General features: G+C 38.2%; 2 protein-coding genes across 6 annotated transcripts in view; one reads left to right on the forward strand and one right to left on the reverse strand.

Annotated features, from left to right (window-relative positions):
• Positions 1–5,320, reverse strand: part of LOC145978939 (histone deacetylase 8-like) — a 40,901-nt gene extending 35,581 nt beyond the window's left edge. For 3 of the 5 annotated variants that reach the window (XM_083111943.1, XM_083111940.1, XM_083111939.1), the window contains exon 1: positions 5,185–5,320. The gene's annotated coding sequence lies outside the window, so the exon portion shown is untranslated. Of the gene's footprint in view, positions 1–3,795; positions 3,815–5,058; positions 5,117–5,184 lie in introns of those variants that run through there. The other 2 variants (XM_083111941.1, XM_083111942.1) reach the window with 2 other exon arrangements.
• A 5,117-nt stretch (positions 5,321–10,437) lies between these two features.
• The window catches only part of LOC145978865 (protein FAM177B), a 34,111-nt gene continuing 21,993 nt past the window's right edge, over positions 10,438–22,555 (forward strand). Inside the window, exons 1-3 of the mRNA XM_083111756.1 lie at positions 10,438–10,626; positions 13,635–13,799; positions 21,537–21,701. Coding sequence (XP_082967882.1) covers positions 10,615–10,626; positions 13,635–13,799; positions 21,537–21,701 — 342 coding nt within the window. The 5' untranslated portion in view covers positions 10,438–10,614. The remainder of the gene's footprint in view (positions 10,627–13,634; positions 13,800–21,536; positions 21,702–22,555) is intronic.

The following is a 22,555-nucleotide window of genomic DNA, read 5'->3' on the forward strand; positions in this document are numbered from 1 at the left end:
CACAAAATTCATCACAGAGAAATGTGCGGCCATGCTGGAATTCGGAAAACCAATTGTACACAGTCCTATTCAATGGTGCTTCATCCCCAAAAGCCAAATGAAGTTGCTCGATGCATTATTTCAGTGTTAAACTACATTTGAAATCATAAAAAATTATTGCCCGAAAGTGTTCACGAGAAATTTCCATTTCTCACACGAAAACTATTTCTTCAAACTGCTGTGAGAAATAAACGAATAGGCTTAAACAAACAATCCAATATAAATTAAACATAAATAAGGTATATTCTACCAATTTTTATAATAGCACCACTGTTGGTGGTAGTTTGCAGAACTTTCCAGCAACCCTCGTATGAACTGGTGCAGGTAATATGTCACATGACATAGGAGTATTGCATTCCTTAATGCTTTCGTTGTTAAGTTAGGCAGGTCAGGTTTCGGGCTGTTAGCAATAAATTTATTTCTGTAAATATTTGGTCTAGGAATTAATTCGTGCACCTGGACAAGAGATGGTGTAACGAGCGTATCATCCCACAGTTCCGTGTATCCACACATGCGTTGAAAACTCCTGTCAGCGCGCATCGTTCGTAGTATAGGGCAGTTGATTGACGCGTCAACAACAGCATTTTGTAGTCAACTGAACATGGTGCAGTTCGTGCCAGATAAAGTGTTTTTGCGGGGTGTTCTGCTTCATTACTTTAACATGCAGAAAAGTGCTACCGAAAGTCATCGTATTTTGGTGGAAGTGTATGGTGACCATGCGCTAGCTGAGCGAACGTGTCAGAAGTGGTTTGCACAGTTTAGAAGTGGTGATTTCGGCCTGGAAGACCAAGAGCGACCTGGACAGCCAAAAAAATTTGAAGACGAAGAATTGAGAGCATTGCTCGATCAGGATTCGTGTCAAAAGCAGGAAGAACTTGCAGAAGCATTAGGCGTTGATCAAACTACAGTTTTCAAACGCCTCAAAGCCATGGGAATGATTCAAAAGATGTCACATTGGGTTCCACATGAATTGAAAGACAGAGACGTTGAAAGACGAAAAACCATTTGCGAATTGCTGCTTCAAAGACAGAAAAGAAAGGGGTTCTTGCATCGCATTGTTACTGGCGAAGAGAAGGGGATCCATTATGAGAACCCAAAACGAAAAAAGGCCTGAGTGAAGCCAGGTGAACCAGGTCCATTACAACCGAAATGAGATATTCACTGTGCAAAGGTTATGCTGTGCATATGGTGGGATATGAAAGGTGTGGTGTACTATGAGCTGCTGCAACCGGGTGAAACTATTAATGGAGAACGTTATCGACGACGTTTGAAGCAAGCTCTGGCCAGGAAACGACCAGAATGGGAGAACAGACATGATAAACTTATTTTTCAACATGATAACGCTCGCCCACATGTCGCAAAACCGGTCAAAACCTATTTAGAAAATGTTGGATGGGAAGTTTTACCCCACCCGCCGTATTCACCAGACGTTGCTCCTTCGGACTACTATTTGTTTGATTGCATGAATAACGATTTGATTGGACAGCGGTTCACTTCTTCAGAAGATATTGAAAAATAGGTCTCTGACTGGATCGCTTCAAAGGATGAGGACTTCTTTCGCCACGGAATCCGTAACTTGCCTGACAGATGGGCGAAAGTGGTGGCTCGCGATGGACAATATTTTTCTTAAGGTATTTATGTATTTTGTGTTTGAACTACAGCTTCAATGTGTGCGTAACAACCGCACGAATTAATTCCTAGACCAAATACTTTCCAACACCAGATCATGTAATTTCTGGTCTTAGCACTTTCTGCTGTTCTCACTACCTGGTGAAACTAGTAGCTGCAATTTTTTTTCATTTTAAATTAACTCCTTAGCAGTAACTTAAGAAATACTGCCAATTAGATTTTAAGTCTCCTTTATGAGCAGTTAGGCTAATTGGAACTGTACCTTCCTTTGTAAAATGGGATCCTAACAACAATCTGCCTCCACCGGATATCGAACTCAGGACCCCTTGATTACAAGGTTAAGAAGTTACCACTACACCATCAGGAAGGCCCCCAATACTGCCAATGAATGTAATAAAATATGATAAAATACAATCTATGGTCAGGTAATTACTTTTGCTGGTGAAAATAGCCCTTATGCTATTAATCATAATGACCGTAAAATCAATAACTCACACAATAAATGTAAAACAATATGGGAAATTATAAGAAATGCATCAACAAAACACCAATCTTTACCCCGGGTTCAATACCCAGTGGAGGCACATACATAGTGGTTCGGATCCCACTTTAAACTATAGGTCCAGTCCCGATCAGCCTTACTGTGCATAAAGTGGACTTAAAACACCAAATCAACCAACAAACCAATCTTTACGTAATAATATGGTGAAAGGCATTAATGGAAAAAAAGTCCAACATCCCCCTAATGTTGCAAATGCTTTCAATGAGTATTTTTGTACATGCAGTTCCAAATAGAAGGAATGGGTTTATAACCCCCCCCCCCTACCCAAGAAGAACTTTCTACACACATAATAGTAAATGACAGATCCTTATTCATTTCCCCCATTACTGCACTGGAATTAAAGATAATCTGCAGGCATATAAAAAACAAGCTATCTTCTGGCATTGATGAAATACCAGACATTAAGAAATGTTATACTTCCCTATGTCAAGCATTACTACATATAATAAACAAGTCCATTGAACAGGGTATTTTCCCAGACAGGCTAAAAGTAGCTGTTAAAAGATTTATCAAATTACAGGTCCATTTCGCAACTCTCAGTCTTCTCAAAAATTATTGAACATGCAATAATTATGAGAGTAGAAACTGTAGTAAACACTCAATCTTAAGTTTGTCGCAGCATGGTTTTAGGTCCGAACGAAGCACGAAAACAGCATTAGCAGACTTAGTAGAATGTGTCACGCAATTGCTCAATAATTGTAATCACACGGTAGGAGTCTTTTGTGACCTATCAAAAGCTTTCATTTCCGTAAATCACGAGAAACTGCTGTGGAAACTTTTAAAAACTTGGCATCTGTGGACTACCACAAAAGTGGTTTCAATCTTACCTTACCAATAGAAAGCAAATTGTAGAAACCCCTCACATCACAGCAAAAGGATACGTAACACATCATCACTGCACCATGAAAAGTGTAACATGTGGGGTGCCTCAGGGAAGAATTCTTGGCCCTCTTTTGTTTCTTATGATAAATGATTATATCAAATGTTACACCTGAGACAAATGCAATATTATATGCTGATGATACAAATGTTATAATAACAGACACTTCCAAAGATGCTCTACAATCTAAGGCTAATAACGTATTAAACAAATTATATGACTTGTTTTTAAATCATAATCTACTCCTAAACAGCAAAAAAAAATAAAAAAAAATTACATTACATTTTCTACAATCCAAACTAGAAACCAAATAAGCCTCAATCTAATATCTGGGAATACACAACTAGAACCTCAAAAAAGTGCACAATTTCTGGGTATCCTACTGGATGAACACCTTAGTGATACAGAACACATAAACAAGCTACAATCAAAATTAAGTAGTGTGTGCTATGCCCTTCGAGAAATGGTAGACATCTTAAGTACTCAACCTGTAAAGTGCCTTTATATGGCAAACTTTGATGCTTGACTAAGATACATGATTATGGTTTGGGGTAACAAGGGCCACTCCATGTCCTTTTTTTGCTTCAAAAAAGAGCTATGAGCATCATAGCTGGAGTAAAGAAAACGGTAAAACTATCAAAGCCGGGAATCCGATTTCTTCAAATTTACAGGAGAAAGTACTTACGGAATTAAGTTTGTGTGTAATTTTGGAAGTTCGCAGAAGTGTTTTCTCGCATTTTTCAATGTATTTGGAAGCTAATTCATGTTTATTTCTATAATAATGTCCATCCGAAGCACGAAAGCTGTTGCTTGCATTTCCATCCATGTACTTGAACCGGATGTTGTGAGCATCTGATGACATAATTCCCGGTAAATGTTTCCAAACACACAGTTTTTTCACTATATTGCCCAACCTAAAGCAACCTAACCTTACCGTGAAGGTGCGTGGGGATATCGTGAATGGTTTTTGGGGCCATGCGGGAATTTTTCTGTTAAAAAGGTTGAAACACTGCTTTGCCGTTTGAAACACAACGAGAGTCAAGATTTGCCCGCCATTTTGCGTGTTCAGGAAGCCAGAAAAGAACGAACAATAATTACTCGATGTTGACAATAGATACTAATTTAGTTTAAAAAAAAAAAAGCGAAATTCCTTGCTAAACAATCTTTCCCAATGCAGAATAAGTAAGTACGAATGTAAACAATTACAGAATAAACGAGTTACAGAGGATTCCCGGCTTTGATAGTTTTACCAAGAAAACTTATTCAAGTAGAACTCTTTTCCGTAAATTTAATGTGCCAACTCTCTCCTGCATATACATTTATGAATGCTTAATTTATGTTAAGCAAAATATTTCAAACTTTGCCACAAATGAGGAAATCGATGCTTCTGAATCACTATATCTTCTCACGTTATGCTTTTTTTTTGTGATTTTATAAAATACCAGAGTAAGACCCAATTTTTGGCTATGTATTTTGTATTTGTATTTGTAAGATCTATTAATGTAGCATTGTATTGTAATGTATTGACATGACCTATATTACCATGTACTATTATTTGTACACACCGGTAGTCCTTGGACACAAATAAACTAAACTAAACTATTCTCACCACCTGGTGAAAACAGCGGGGATAGTTCAGGCAGTTCAGTACAAGAGTTTATTGCATCTATGTTTAATTTTAATCTCAGATTTGATCTTATTTAAATTTGGTTAACTGCTAATCTGACACACACAAAAAAGAGAGAGAAGGGTACTATTTTTGTTTACTCAAGGGTCTCTTCAGATTCAACTCTGGGGTAAGCATTGTGTGATCCTACTTTACCTTGCCTGATGATAAAATCAAAACGAACTTTTGTTTACCCTCTTTCATTTATATCTGCAAAAATAGTAATCTTCGCTGTAAGGTTGAAACAAATAGTAACTGTCGTCGGACGATGAAGGTACCTACCTACCTATTTATCCTCCCAACACACACACACACAATATAAATATACAACGTCGAATTTGTCAAACAAAAACAATCATTTTTCAAAGATAATTTGCTGAGTATTAGAGAATGCGAATTTTAACTTACGGATGCGTATCGTAAAGAAAAATAAATATTGCTCTTATTTCCAAGAAAAACAGGAATTATTCATTTTTGTACACAGCGCATTAGGTTCTATCACACAGAAGAATACGGTCCAAATTATTTATTTCTAAACTTCCCTCCATCTCAAGGAATATAGAAGTATTTTAGGAAGAGCATTCCGTCCGAGACACGGAGCTCTCCCATTGGCCAGAAGCCGCAACGAGCTCTGACGTGACCAAGGGGATCTGTCAAGTGGCGAGGCTCGCGTAGCAATGGAAGCTTACGGGAAATATTTTCATTTTTAATTGTCCATATCTTGGTTCTATTAACCATTTGCAGCAGAATAATAAGCAAAACGCAAGGAATAAGACCTAGGCAATAATATGAAGAAGTTTACAGCAAGCAATTACAATAAATGGCGTTATACAAATCAAACAAAAAGTAATCACGACTATCCTCTTATATCGCCCCTACATTGAAATCTGAAGTTGCGTATGGGTAAATAAATACAATTTTACGTATTAAATATTTCGCTACCACGCCAATACTTACTATCCTTCATACCTTCAAATTTTCACAGATGTTTGTTATTAATAATTTGTTCATTATAATTCATATATCTAGTATACATACGATGTCGCTGTCGCTGTTGTTATATGACGTCGCTTTTCTATGCATTTAGGGTAACCGCAACAATAAAAATGAATGATGAAATGATAAATTTGATGGGCTAGATGAGTGTGGCAAGCACTGGTGTACGCAGGGGGGCTTAAGGGGCTGCAGCCCGCCGAAATTCTTAGAAAATAAAAAAAATCAAATGAAGACAGTAATGAAATAAAAAAAAACAACTTTAAAATGACCCCCCAATAACTATTTTTGTGTTTGAATAACTTTTAAAACGAAGGATTAAAATGGTAATTGGAGCTCGTATCTAATGAAAATAGAACAGCGACAACGGGATATCAGCGAAATTGATTTTCGGCGATACATTCTATGAACCAATCTCATTCTGTTCAGTAAAGGTTAGATTCATGGCACTGAACCCGCGTACAATTTGAATTGAATTAACATAATCCTTGAGTGAGGTGGAAATGGGTTTTGGATATTTTTTTGTAGATGTGAAAATCTTTAACTAGTGATGCAAACATGCTTTCGCTTACATTAAAGTTTACACTATGGTAAAATTGCAGAAATATTCTACCTAAACTGATTTGTGTTTAAAAAACCGCAACATCAAAATATGTTTTTTAGAAATTAATAAATAAATAATAAATGGATAAAATGCAATGTCGTGGGAAAGCGTAATCCCTTAACAAATTCAAGGAAACTCGTGCCAGCTCGATGGCGAATCTGGTCAACCGCTTGTTCGATTTTGAATCCCATCACTGAAGTTCCCGACTTGGAGTCACGTCGTGGGCATTGATGTTCTTTGTGCCTGCCCTTTCATCAATTTTATGTGATCAACACTCATCGCCGCGATTAACCAAAAGTGGTAAAAAAGCGACGTCAAATAACAAATACATGAACAATAGGCCTGGCCTCTATCTTGGTTTAGCAATATGATTTGTTAATCACTATACGGTGGAGGCCGAGGCGGAAATAAATATCAGTAAGAATAAAAATTCATTACAACATACCCTTCCTGGAGACTTATGATTTTGAAGACGATGCTAACCACTGTCGTATTTTTCTCGCTGCACTTGCTTCCATGGACTTGAGTTTCATTAGTTTATTCAAATGTCGAATTCTAATAAAAGTTCTTGTTCTGACATACAGGGAAATAATCTTTTCGTTAACTTCAGGAAATTTTGACTGAAGTACTGTCTTTAGAGTGTCCATAACTTTATGTTGCTTGGAAACAGTTGACCCATGGAAGGATGCAAACACAATCTCAAATTGAATAACTTTTTCCATATCCGAACCACTACATGCCTCCACCGGGTACCGAACCGGAATCCCTCGATTATAAGGCGATGACGCCACCACTACGCCATCGGGGAGGCCCTCAAAATAGAAATAATTAGATGTGGTGCCAGATTCCTTAAAGCCCCAATTGGTACACTCTGCAACAGCACAAGAATGTTTACCTTTGGCACGCTTATTCATGGTACAGACACCGAATAAACGTAACACGACCTAAAATTACTCGCTTTCAATATTCAAGACAAACAGCACAAGCACTTCTGTAAACGAATACCTGATCGCTACTACTGGACCTGCAGATTTTTCTGACATCTGGGAGAAATATGTGCCTCGAAGTTGGCTTATACCGAACAATGAAAGCCATGTCGCTTTCGGAAACTGGAAGCAATTACTTTCCATTTGCATGTTCCCAACTGCAGGTATGAACCCCCTCGGTGTACGTCAAATCGTCTATCGTATATCCCTTACCTGGAGGAATCGCTAGCGTAACGCTCTATGAACTCAGAAGCGAACCTTGGTTGAGGCCTGGGTGTGTATCATTGTGTGTCTTATCTATTTCATCTTTCATTTTCATTTCATTGCCCTAGTTTGCTCTATATGTCAAAAAGCGACGTGAAATAATAAAACAGATTGATTGAATTGGCGTTTTAAGTCCAGTTTATGTACATTGAGGCTAATTGTACCTACAGTTTAAAGTGAGATCCGAACCACTACGTGCCTCCACCGGGTACCGAACCCGGGATCCCTCGATTATAAGGCGATGACGCCACCACTACGCCATCCGGGAGGCCCTCAAAATAGAAATAGATGAGAACGTTAATTGGTTCAGTAACGATCTCGCTACCCAGCGAAGGTTTAAGGCTCGAATCCCGCCTGGACATTGTGTCCCTTTGCGGGTGTCCATCTATATTTCATCTATTCATTACTCATCCTCGCCTTCCAATTAGGTAAAAGTTACAGGAAAGCAACCCCAAAATAAGAAAAAAATATTTGCCTCGTAATGACGCAATTTGACAAGGACGACTGCAAGATTTTTTCACAGGAGAGGCAGCAGTGCTCAAAGACGGAAAGGTTTTGGAATGGTATCTCTCTAGTTAAGAATATCCTCTTAAAGAAAATTCCCCCACTAGGATAAATTGCATAGACATCCTCCACCCACTGCATTTTGTCTATGATTTTGCAATATACTCGTACTTATTATGTTATGCAGCAGTAACTTCAATTAATTCTTGTCAACAATAAGTCGCCCCTGCAAAGAAGTTGCTGAAATTCTACTGCTGGAAATTTTTAAAATACAACACTACGTGTTAAATAAAAATCAAATAAGAAGGATACTGTTATAGACATTCGTATTATTGAAACTGATGGCAATATTTGCATTCATACGGCTTAGACGTTAATTATTGCGTAACTGTAACTTCATAATAATAATAGTTTTATTCACACGCACACAACACCGAAAGTTTGGAGCTTCCCGTGGATGCAACTCGACAGGACTCATACCACTGCATTTTGCATACTAGTGACTAGCGAGGCTCTGGCGTCTGGACTCGTGGCCATTATAATCCTCGGTGGGGCTCGTATTGTGTTGTCCTTACATGTTTATGATTGTCCCTTCAACCACCTCATCTTATCACCATTCATCCTCATCTTCGCGATTAGCCAGAAGTAGCAGAAAAGCGAAATAATAACAAATCAATATGTATGTATGTGTCGTTCATTTAAAGACGAATTTCTACTGGGTTGATCGCTACTATGAGGATGAATGATGAACTAATGAGTGGAGAATGAGACAAACATTGCTATATGCCTTACTATTGTTCAAACTGGGGCCTCTGGCTTCCTAAAGCGTTATGCTCTCATGGAGACCTGTTATATACATGTAGAGGGACTTACTTAATCCTTTCCGTTCAATCTTACTCTCTCGATCCTGTTGCAGTTATGTCCATGCTATAATTAATTAAGTTAGTAAACTATTTGCATGAAAATATGCGCAAGAGACTCTACTCCCACCCCCCTTCCTCCAGCACACACAGGCATTTCAAATTGTTTCGCTTTACGATTTTTCGGGTGTTCTATCTATTGTGCTCGTCTCAAGATGAGACTCTCATCTAATGATCATTTAACTTCATTGCTGTGTCTCGTAATCAAGGGGTCCCGGGGTCGATACCCGGTGAAGGCACATGGTGGTTCGGATTCCACTTTAACCTGTAGGTCCAGTCCCGATTAACCTTACTGTGCATAACGTGGACTTAAAACACCAAATCAACCAATCAACCAACTTTATTGCTGCGTGTAGAACTGTAGACAAATAGTGTTAAAGAACCAAAGACATTGATTCCCTTTTTGCTGAATTCAGCATGAATTTGTTCGTTTGCCATCCTCAGTTAACTTGAGAAGGTACGGGAAAGCAGTGAAGAAGAACTACATGTTATAAACATTGCTTCCCAAGAGTTATAATCGCCTGTATGAGGCGATAAACTTGTATGATTTTACATGTTATTAAGCGGCCTGCAGCTGAGGGATTCCCTTTTTGACGTCACTCTAGCAGAAGACTTTCACGTGCCGCCGTAGCGCGGGAAGCCGGAATAGCACCCCCTGCCTCCATCTGTTCTGTTGCTACTTCAATTGTTCTGTAGTCTGTACCTGTTCTTGAAAGAATCATTGCAAACACGAGAACCGGTCACAGCATGTACAGATTGATTCAATCGAACGATTAAACTTAGTCGATTTTATACTGTATGATTCATATGAAAAACACACACAATGAACGCCTAATTTAAAGTACGTAATGAATTTTCATATCTATTATTTATCTGAGGATTGAGGAATGTTTTAAAAACAAGAATATTAGGGATTCGACTCATGAGTCTGGACTGAATCATAAACAGAGTCATAACTTACCAGTTCACTAGTTCATATAGTAGCCCCGTCTAGTTCGCTGCACTTTTTGACTCTGCTCTTTGATTTGGAGTCAAGTAGTTGTCGAGTAGTAGCCCTGTCTAGTTCGCTGCACTTATTGACCCGCTTTGACTCTGTGTGTGGTGTAAGGTCACGTGGTGTGTGCCAACTAATCAAATGACCGTTTAAAAAATAATACAGGCATTTGTTGAATATTCTGAACTTGAACACCGCTTTCCGTCTAGTTGGTTGAACGTCATTTTCTTGCACCACCCTGACACTGGAAACAACCGCACTGCACCCAGTGTCAAAAAGTGCACCGAACTAGACGGGGCTAGCGTATTTGGTATCTGCACCAGCTAACTAATCAAATGACCGTTTAAAGCAGCAGACGGGCATTTGTTGTTCAACAAATTGTTGAATCATCTGAACTGCACCGAGGATCAAAAAGTGCAGCCAACTAGACGGGCGTAGTCTGTGATTCACGAATACTAATCTGTGCGATTACTCCTCCTATTTACTAAAGTGACATTTGTTTTTAAAGTAGTTGATATTTACAGTTGTCATTTTTAAATACATATTTGTGACATAATATTAGTAGATTTTGTGATGGAGTTACAGGTAAATGAAGAAATGTTACAACTATTATAATACATGGAACATTGTATGTTTATATAAATGCAAAGCGCACAGGCGCTCGCACTTTTGTGCGAAATCCCAGGTTCAGTACATAGTTTTATGCAGCAATTTACGGCTGTAGGTGGTCATTGATTTACATAATTTTATGCCAATATCTTTTGTTAGATTCGCAATATTAAAGAACAAGTCGAAAAATATTACTCTCGTAGGTGGACGATTAGATACCATACGTCTATAATGCACATCCCAAGGTGAAGTGAAAGTTTCAAGGATCTGCAATGAATTTCATAAATATTTGCCCTAACCTGAAGCTTGGCTGTTGACGTGACAATACAGATAATATACCTCTATTTCATTTTGCATGGAAATGGTTTAAATGTCCTTTTTGGTTCAATTTTTTCATTCTAGTATATGTCGAAAGAAGGTGCGAAATGAACACTTTTGATGTCCCATTTGGACCAAGTTCCTTTTGTTTTATTGCGATTTCGGCAAAACTTCGATAGCGTCCCAACGGATTTCTTCATTTTTACACAAGAAACTACTTACCAAAATGAGTTTCTGTAGCATTTATAAGTTCTTGTTGGTATTTTCTTTCATCGACAAAAAACAACGTTGTCTGTATATGCTAAATTGAACGAAATGAGTGCTAATGGAACCTAACCTAACAGGTCTAACCTAACCTCGTAGGTATACCTCGTGTCTGTGATCGTTCATTAGGCTATTGTCAATTTTTGGGGCTACCCGTGGATGTTTTTTGTGGCTGACGTCATGGTTTAATAATTACTCTTTATGTCAAAAATTGAACTTTTTTCGTGAAAAAAGCACCACCTTAAAGAATGTTAAAAATGACAAAATAAAGGAGAGAGAGGTATTGGGATGATATCGAAGTTTTACCGCGATTTCATCATGCTATGAATGTAATTTGGTTGGCCATGGTGGCTCAGTCGGTAACATGTCTGACTACCATGCTAAAGGTCCCGGGTTCGATCCCCGGCCGGTTCAAATCCGGGAACTTTTCTAACGATGGAAGCGGGCCCGGTGCCCACCCAGCGTCGAATAACATGGGTACCTGGGGGAAACCCTGGGGGGTAAAGGTGGTCAGGGGCGTGATGCTGATCACATCACCCCCACTCACGACCGGATCAAGAAAGTGTGGGGCGTTACCCCCACACCCCCTATACACCTTCATGGCATGGTGCTAAGCACAGGGGAGCACTTTACCTTTTTTTATGAATGCAATTTTACATGGTTCGATTTTGATTTACTTTTGTTAACATATACTGTGGAGTTTAGTTTACTTAAAATTTTGTTCAATCCTTATGCTTTCGTAGTTAGGTTAGGCAGGCCAGGTTTGTTTCTCTTAGCATTAAAATGAAGTCCCTAAATGCATTCTACTAAGTTTCCGATTTACTTCTACATTAATTCCCACTAGTCTACAATACTTACAGTCGCTTGTCAATGGAAAATATATTGTCCATGGGAAGCGCGCATGCTTGTCTAAGGTAATTCAACATAAATATTTTTTTCAAAATCCAAATAGTGCTCATTACTTTAAGGGGTACTAGTTCCGTATAGTGGAGACACTTGGAAATCATTTATTTCGTACTGTTTTGCATTGCTGACGTACAATTCTGCATTGCGGAACATTTCTTTAGGTGTAATAATGAATTTCTAAAGGAAATAATGTCTTATTTCTTACATTTACGAGTACTTACTGTACTTTCTTTTCTCGGTTCTCTAACATGCAATATGGCGATAGCGTGCTGGTTCATCATGCGATGTAGCAGTGTTTTGTCGATTTGGAGTGTGAATGCAGTGTTTCAACCTTATTCACTGAAAAATACCTAATTTCATGGCCAGATTGGAAATTATGCTAATACCTCATTAGCCCCACAAACAATTTCCGGTTAGGTTAGGCAAACATAGTTAAAAAACTTCACGATGCATCCTAGACACGTCATCTTTTTGCAAAAACATGGCATGGTTTGCAACACTTATTGGGGGTTACGTCATCTAAAACACGTGAACTTCGTATTCACGTGCAGAGAGCAAATGGCAGCAACAGCAATTCCGTGTCAGATATATTCTCCCAGAAGAAAACGTGAATTGGCATTGAAGAAGATAAAAACTACATTCCCGAACCTCAACAATGCTACAGAAAATGATTTCCTTAAGTACTTTCTTGTGTAAAAAGTAAGATATCCGTCTCCACTATACGGAACTGTTAACGAAAAAATATCATAAAACAATCAGAACTGTTACCTCCTATCTTTATAAATGTAAATTTTAGATTATCTTCAAAGAGGTACAATTTGAAATGATTTCCTTATACAAAGGTCCTTTCATTACTACCATGTTAGTATTTTTGGCCATAGCCTTGCTGCAGCTTCATTTCTTCACTGATACTAGTCTAGGCAATATACACTTACACCTAAGTGAAAGTGCTTCAGAAGCTTTTCCACCTCGAATACCATTGCTAAATAACATTAAAAATTAAAATCCGACAAAATTGGAACACACGCAAGAAGTGAATTTCAGAATAGCAGACTGGCTGTTTCCTATTAGAGAGAGAATAAAATAAATATTGTGACTGATAAAGAGATATGTGATGTTTCTCTGGGAAAATATAACATTTTAATGTAAGTAATTTTTTTTTATCAATATACACAGTGCCACATGGGGAGCACCGAGGGATGCAAATGACAGAAAACCCATTTGCAAATAATAGAAAACTTATTGCTGAAAAAATAATGAGGTTATGTGAAAAGAAAACAAGTTAATGGTGGAATACATGTGTAACCAGTGCGAGCATCCATGCTACAAAAAACATTGTATGAATGTTGCATGGTTAATGCAATATGTCTTTGGTTAGGTGCATATTCTGCAATGATTTTAAATAAGAGATCTATTTAGTAGGTTAGACATGTATTGCTATTCTTGATTCTTGTTATTCCTGTATCGGAAGCTATTTTGTGGATATTTATTTGTAGGCAAGGGAGACTGGAACTGAACTGCCAGCAGCTCATACGGAAATACCTGTTAAGAGAACCCCCTCAAGAGTGCTTCATTTTAGTGATGGTACTATGGAAGACTGCAGTTCAGATGAAGAAGAGGAGATAGTCAAAGAAATCAGTCATGATTTGGAGATGGACACTGTAAGTATCTTGTATCTAAAGGTGATTTGATGAGTGCCTGCAACAATGATATTTGTACCAAGGAATCATGCTGGTGAATGCTTGACTCAAATTCTCAATGCCAATTCATCTTTATCACTGTTGGTAGCATAAAGAGGTGAAAAGTGACAAGGGAAACTAAGTTGTAAGACAAGGCACCACAGCTCCTAAATACCATGCAATAATGCATTGGGGGGGGGGGGGGGGGGTGAGTGTAGAGACCCACACATTCTTTGATCTTTGCCACATTGAAAGTGATGTTTTCAGCACCATGCACCAGCCACATTTTCCTCAGGTTGCACCAGGAAGTACCCATTTATTTGAGGCTGGGTGAGCCCCATCCTGGAAAGCTAACCAGAGGCTCTCACATGGCAGTCAGATATTCTACTGACTAGACCACCACAGCTCGTAAACTCAATTTGTGGTTGGCTAATATTATATAAGTAGTTTCATGGGGATAGTTCAAGGGTTTTGCTTTGATAATGTTTTATGCCATGTGCTGTAATTACATTCTATGCACTTAATTAGGGCTGTGCGAGATCCCGAAAAGTTGGGACCGTTATCGGGAAAAAAAATTCCCATCCCGATCCAGACTTCGGGAATGACTTCCTGACTTTTCGGGATCCCGAGCAATCGGGAAATACCGAATGTCCATTTTAAAAAGTCATTAATTTTCGATGTTTTCTGCATTCTAAGTTTCTGGAACTTATCGGAAATTGTTAGTTTTTATTCCAGAAATGTGAAAACAATTACTTAAAGTGAAAATGACGTGTAGAATTCTAGAGTTTCAGAGCTTCGGGAAATTTCGATCATTTCCCGACTTGGTCGGTAAATTTTGAATATTTCCCATCCCGATTGTCGGTATTAAAAAAAAATCCCGTCCTGACCAAAACAATTCTGTCCTGCACACTCCTACACTTAATAAAACGGCTCTTGTGTAGTATGAGTGATACCTGGTTTGATTCTTAATGGCATTGACCCAGCACGATGAGGACAATTGGTGAAGCTACTTGAAAAGAAGAAGTAGAGGACTCTACAGTCTCGAAAAACCAGAAAACAGCAGTGATGGAACTTGATGTGCTCACCACTCGTCACCCAATGAAAAACCTGTCTGGCTTTCATAGGGCTGTTGCACCGAGAGAGCTGCATATCAGTCAGAATCGCTTACTAGGCCCGCCTGGCTGGTCGGGCAGGCGAGTAAAACTATATACCTGAGTTTTGACCTGTCTTGAAAGCCCACGGGTAACTGGAAGGCCTTGCAAGACAAAGCTCGCTTATCTTCATCGTGCGCTCATTCCGGTTTTGCACCGTCTCCAGATACATGAGTCACGCAGTCACTGTTGCCAACTTTTAGATTCTAAACTGGTCTAGGAGCACTGAAAAATGTTCATCACTTTTATCAATTTGAAATTGCAGACATTTATTCCTTGGTAGAAAACATTGTATCACTCACACCCAGTGGCGGCGGCGATTGGGTTCCAAAACTAGGGGACCAAGGTGCAAAAGTAGGGGGGGGGCAAGGACAGTTAAATTTACCTTGATACATGAGGTTAGCATGGTGCAAAAGTTTCAAATAGTCAGGGGGGGCAACTGTACTCTCTCTGTTCTTTAGACAGTAAGACATCTGAAACATCCTTAATGATGCTAAATTTTCTTTAAAAAAAAATCAGAAATACAAACTAAGAACATCTTAATATAACCTATATATTATTTAATGAGTCGTTCTTTGTTTCCTCATTTCAAAATTTGTAGGATGTAAATGTCACAAACCATGGCTTAAGTAGAAAATATCGAAGGACACACATAAAATGTCTGTGCTTGATAGAGTGGGGGGATGGGACTGCGCTAAACCACAATCCTGTCTAGGGGCCCAAAGTATCTACCTACTCTTCGACACAATCGGTTTCAACATCAACAAATCATAAAACGATAGTAATTTGCCCCATAAATGTGAAATCTTTGGTGTAATCAATTGATACAGCTAATTTGACTTTTTTAATTAGCAATTTTGACTTTGTTGCACATTAATTGTACCAGTTTACTTTGAATGTTAAGGCTTAGATGATAATAATAATTGTGAATCTCATTTTGTTGTTACGTCTTAATGTTCTTGTAATATTAAATATTTGACGCAGTGATGTAACAAAATTGTAAAGTACGCGTCCGCAAGAAACAAATTTCGGTCCCTCAAGTACAGTCAGATTCTTCCAGGAAATGTATGTAATTACTTAGAATGGCTGGTTGTGGCTACACTTCCATTAATAATTATACAAATCGATGCTCTACCTCTGAATTTTCACATATTACAACATATTAGTTAGTCAAATATCAGCTGCCATATTTATTTACAGTTTAATGAAAATTACACTATTTATGGTTTAACGTGTTTAGTATTTTGCATGTTATTCTATTTAAAAAATGTGCTATTTTTGTTTATAAAAATATTGAATTTTAAATCAAGGGAAATTGAAGTGGTTTTTTTTTTTCAGATGACACATTACATTTATTTTCGTATGAGCTTCACCCCATCAGGACATATATTTTGTTTCCTTTATTTCCTTTCTTAGAGCATAATAAACACCATTAAATGAATACGAGATTAATATACTTTCACAAAAAGTGATTCTGATATCTACAAATTTCTTGTGTACATTATTCTATAATTTTATTTAAAGTGATTTCAATAAGTGATTCTTTTAAAATAGAATTCCCCAATTTAAATTTTGATTTAAATCAAACCACCTTGCTTAACAGAAAGCTGGCTTCTGGGCAGCGAATGATACTTTTACATTAGATCTTGCCCTTTCTCGTTCAAGAGTGAGATTACTGAGTCCGGTAAATTTGGGCTGAATCATACCATTCGACACTACCTTCCAGAAGTTTTTCCTAAGTTTCAATTTTGAGAAAGATAGTTCTTTTCTCGTGGTTGTTACTGGAAGAGTAGGAAACAAACAAAAGGTGGTACAGGATACAGAGAACACTGGAAGCTAGTGTAGAGTTATCAAGGAGAAGAGACTTTGCCAAAGCACTTTATTTCAGATTTGAGCACATTCCTGAAACGTAAAACTTTATCAGGATATTCTGAAGATAAATCATCTTCGTGCCCATTACAGAAGAAGTTGTAGGAACGAAGGAAGAACTGCTAATATTATCCGTAACCTTCTTCAGTTTAAAACATCGGAAGCATTTAAATGCCCCATACTTTGCTCCGTGGCAGCTTGAGGTGCTTTATCATTAACATATTAAAATCGTGTAGGCTATGCAAGGTCACGAGACAGAAGAAAAGCCAAGACAAAGCGCTTTCTATTCCAGGAAATAATAATTCGATAAAATTGTCCAAGCAAATTAATTTTTGAGTTAATGTTACACATGAGAAATGAGAATTGTTTTGACTTTTTGGGACCCCTTAGGCTTAGAGCTCCCGCCCGCGTCTGATTTGACATATTCATTCAAATTATAACGTTAAACTAGAATATAAAGCCATATAAAAAAATGTTTTAATTTTATTGCCCACAAAAATTAGCCTTTTCTATCTTTCTCACTTCCATTTATGTATTACGTTTTTTGTATCAACCTCATAGGATGCGAGGCCCAGGGTGGTCGCCCACTTCACCCACCCCTTGCTATGCCAATGGTTATACAACCTCAAGGCACCTGCGGGTAGCAGAAATTCAAATATTTCCATGCGTAGTGAAATATAATGGTCGTTGGCAACACTGACAGTAGTGCTCGCTGTCTACCTGCAAGAACTACATCGAGTCTCACGGGTCTTCTTAAGACCCGGGTAATAGAAAAACCTGGCAGGCATCGATGCCTGTGCACAACTGTGATGTGAAGCTCGCTTGCACGATTTCGAACACCTGGGCTTGACGTGCATGTTGCATATTATTGTAGGCGCGCCTCCTCGCAGACGGGTTTTTTCCGGGTCTTGTGCAGGTCTCTAGTTGCACAATGGAGTTTTTTTTTTAATAGTATAACTATATTACTTGTAGTATTTAAAAATTGCAACAGCATATTAAAAGTGCTGGTCTGTGGATTCAGACAAAATTGTATTTTGAGATGTGAGTCTCAAATTTGTTGCCCATAACATATGAATGAAAAGAAGATAGGCTAGTTTTAAAACTGCATAGATATTTTCCAGGTTAATGAAAAATGTAAGGATCACATACATTTGAAACACTTCTTCCAACTTAATCTGTGTTCTTAAAACTATTGCTTTTTCCGCTGGCAGTATGCAACTGCATCAGCATCTTTTTTTTTTATTGCTGAGAATATATATATATAATGAAGGAGACAGTAACACTTACCACACGAATAGAAATAATTCAATATTTCGCGATCTGAGTCGCATTTTCAAGAAGGTAGATAAAAGATCGACGACACTGTGAGTAGAGGCACAGAGTACTGACCGTAGCGTCTCTACGGTCAGTGTTGCCAGAAACAGTTGAAAGGAAACATGAAATACTTTAGCCAGTGTTTACTGTAAGGTGGGTGGGTAGTTTCGGGGAGGAGAGGAAAGAGTTACTGGTTGGCTAGGTTGAGTCCGGGGGGTATAGTGGCGTGCATGCCTGCTATATAGGCCCTTTCCCATCGCCTGCGGAAAGATGTTTCAGAGCGGGGGGGGGGGGGGTAAAAGGTGGATGATGGCAACACGGAAGCAGTTATTGAAGGTGGTGTTATGGCTGTTGGTGTGGATGGCAACTGTGAAATCGGAGTTTTGGGTGGAGGAACGGTGATTATTTATCCTTAGATTCAAGGGGGTGGAGGTTTCGCCTAGATAGAAGTTGCTGCAGATTTGACAGATGAGGGTGTAAATTAGGTTGGATGAGTGGCAGGTGCCCTTAGGGTGAAGGGTGAACTCACCTGCGGCTGTAGGGATCAGGAGGGTGGGGGAGGTGATGAGTATGGGGCAGGTCTTGCATCTGGGTTTGTTGCACCTGTGGGCTGGGGGAAGGGGTGCGGAAGGGGTGGGGGTGTTTCGGACCAAGATGTTTTGGAGGTTGGGGGGGCGACGGAAGACGACCCTAGGTTTTTCCCGAAAGATGTCTCTGGTCTCGGGATCACTGTGCAGGATGGGGAGGAGGGAGTGGAGGGTATGTCTGATTTTCGTAATGTGAGGGTGGTATTGGGTGATCAGAGTTGGAGGGTTGGTTTTGGGTTGTTTGGTGCGGTTGTGGGAGTTGGCTCTAGTGATTTGTTTGTTGATGAGGGTGGAGGGGTAGCCACGGTTGGTTAGGGCTTGGTGCAGGCGTAGGTTGTAGTTTTGGTGGGATGAGGGGGATGAGTTGAGGCGCTGGCCTCTGAGGGCAAGGGAAAATGGGATGACTTTTTTGGTGTGGTAGGGGTGTGAGCTGGAGTAGTGGAGATACTGGAGGTGGTTGGTTGGTTTGATATGTATGGATGTTTCCAAGTGGTCTCCCACAATGTGGATGTCCACATCGAGGAAGGTCACTTGGTCTTTGGAGTGGAACCAGGTGAATTTGAGGGTGGTAAACTCATTTAGTCGGTTTAGGAATGTTGTGAGGGAGGGTTCGCCATGTGTCCAGAGGAGAAAAATGTCATCAATGAATCTTAGCCAGAGGAGTGGTTTCAGTTGCTGGGAGTCAAGGAATTCCTTCATTATTTGTATTTATCCGCCCTTCTGGCACCATTTCTAACCCTATTCCTGTGTGTATATATATATATATATATATATATATATATATATATATAATATGCTATGTAGAAAAATATACAAACACAGAATTTTTGATAGGTAGAGCCCTTGTATAGATGAATGGTTAGTGCTCTCACTTTTGTATGGGCAGTCTCAAGTTCCATTCCTCTTGGGAGATCCAAAAAATTTGGTGTTGACCCAGTGTCATGAGGACAATTAGTAATGATTTTCCATCTCGAATCTAGAATACATCATTGGTCGGACTCAACATGCTGACCATGCATCAACCAATGGAAAGCTGCTTGGAAGTAGAATAGTTTCCAGCTTAATTATATTATTGCATTTTAAATGTGCAATATAAGAAGAAATACAAACTTAACCTTTGGCCCAGTCAATAAAGGTTTCATGTTGGGAATAATTCTGTAAAAGCTGAATTTTGGTCAGTTGTTAGAACACTACTAGCAGTGCAAAATCCCAAAATCCCCTCCTCACGGTGCCCCCTCAAACATCAATTTAGCAGACACTCAGTTATTGACCCATATCTCCGTAACCAATGGTTGTAAGCAGGTAATCTTTTTTTAAGTCTTAATCCTCATTAGATGGGCTACAAAAAAAGATTCTGTTTAATTTTTCGATAAAGTTGGTGGTTTTGCCGTAATTTAAAAAATAATCTTCAAAAAGTGATTTTTTTTCTATTACTTCCTGAAGTTTTTGCCTTGTAACTTTTGAACAAATTAAATGACAAAAAATTGTTTCGAATAAAAGTTGTAGTCTAATTTATAAGCTTTAAAACAATATCAGTTTTAATATATTTTAATGAAAGATGCACCATAAAATGTCTCTCCAAATGGAGGACAGCGCCAAAAAAGTGCATCTTTATCACAGACTGGCGGTTAAGTCCGGAATCATTGACTTTTCGATAAAAGCATGAGACTTGGTAGAATCAATTGTTATACCACTTAAGACATGTTCAGTCGAGTAGCCAATCGCCATCTGCGTGCTGATGGCCACCATCTTGAAAAGAGTCCGCCATATTCAATATTTTTGATTTGATATATCTCTGGAACGATGGCACCTGTCAACTTCAGGATTTTTCAGAAATGCTCCAAATAGTGTAAACTTTCATAATATAGCAATAAATCTATTTTTGAAAAATAAAAATAGTGGTGTTGTAGAAAAACTCACTATAATACTTTTATGTGAATAACTCTGAGTTAAAAATCTTAATAATTCTCGATCTATACATAATAATTCATCACCTCCTTAATGAATGTAACCAAGTGACTGCAATAAGTTTTGCCTTTGAAAAAGAAACATTTACTTGACAAAACCATGACACTTGAAATAACAAAATAAATGTCCAGACGTCTGTTGTGTGCAGCATAATATATAAATAATTAAAATAACAGGATATTACTCTAAATTACAGGCTATTTATAAATATACTTGATTAATAAAATTAACGGTAATATTACTGATACATTGATATTCTTAATCATACAATAAAACAATTTACATGTAACATTTCAACCCTATTTCAGGATCATCTTCAGACTAAGACTAAATATTTTTATTATTTTAGTTCAGTTCTTAGTCTAAGAAGACCCTGATATATAGGGCTGAACTGTTGTTATGCAATAAAGACTGCCTTGGTCAGCATCTATAGTGTTTTTCTAACATGGAAACTAGACTTAATTGTGTTACCATTGAATACTCTGGAAAAAATTTGAGGATTCTGAAAACTGGGGCAAAAATATATTTAGAGTTCATGTGGAACCCTCTTAACTTAGAATACCCCTGGTGATCATTTTATTAAATTCAGCTAAAAACTCTATTTGTGTAATATAATTAAGCCTTGTTTCTATATTAAAAACACTAAGTTGCTGACCAAGGCAGTTTATTAAGATAAAAGCACTTAACAGGTAACGTTAGTTCTTCGTCTGAGGAAGACCCTGATACAGGGTTGAAACGTTACCTGTTAAGTGTTTTTATCTTAATAAACTGCCTTGGTCAGCAACTTAGTGTTTCTATTTGTGTGTTAATATATTTGCTGTTATTTACAGACATCTATGACGTGGGGTCCTTGGATGTGGTATCAAACTGTAAATGCAGGGTCTAAAACTTTACAGGTATGTGACTATTTAGGAGAGTCACTTGCAAGCTTCTTTGGCATAACTTCACCCAAATACCAGTATGAAATAGAGGAATATCGCAGGATGCTTGCTGAGGTAAGTAGTAATTTCATGTTGATAATGAACTAGATCTAATTATTAGAAGTTTATTTTTTCATATTATTTTCATTATGAGATGACATCTGATTATAAGAACTCAAAGTCAAGAAAAGGACCATGTCCATAACTTTGGATAGTCAGAATAAGTCCATTGCACATGAAGTACGTAATCAAGGAAAGCCACTGAAAAATCGTGAAAAATAATGCAATTACTGACACAGGAGCAGGTCAAGTTTGAGTAGGTTTTTCATATTTATAGATATTTCTGGTTTTGTTCTCTGCCCTAATAGTTGTGCAGGTATTTTCACTGCAATTTCCAGGCTTCATTCATGTCAGTATAGGATCCACTTCATTTAATATCATTTATCAGCTTGTATATATTTCTTCACTGCTTTTTTTTTCAGTGCATCTTTTATCATATCACTTTCCCAGCCAATTTCTTTTTCTTTCTTTAAATGCTTCCAGCAGTGCTCTTGTTTCCACCAGCTCTTTTCAGCACAGTTACTTTGTTACTTTGTTCATTCCACACATGAATTTAAAGCCACTTTTCCTCAGTTTTTTTGTAATATTCAGGTTTCTGTTACACTTGATTAGTCTCTTCCTTAGTTCTCACCATTGCTATTCTCACTTTGAATTCCTGACTGCAGCTCATGCCACTGCGTATGAGACTTTCCAAGAATCTGAAGCTGTGAACTCATTCAATTTTTTCATCTCAAATTCTTACTCTGATAAGCTTACTTTTCATTTTTTCCATGCAAATTTTTTTCACGATCGATTTCGCCACCCATCTGGTGGCTTCGTGAGGGGTGTACTGTCTTAGTGGGGGTGACGTGCTTCCTTTTTCTTCCGCT

Source organism: Lepisma saccharinum, chromosome 25 (assembly GCF_977018435.1).
Source record: "Lepisma saccharinum chromosome 25, izLepSacc3.1, whole genome shotgun sequence".
NCBI classification, from domain to species: Eukaryota; Metazoa; Arthropoda; class Insecta; order Zygentoma; family Lepismatidae; genus Lepisma; species Lepisma saccharinum.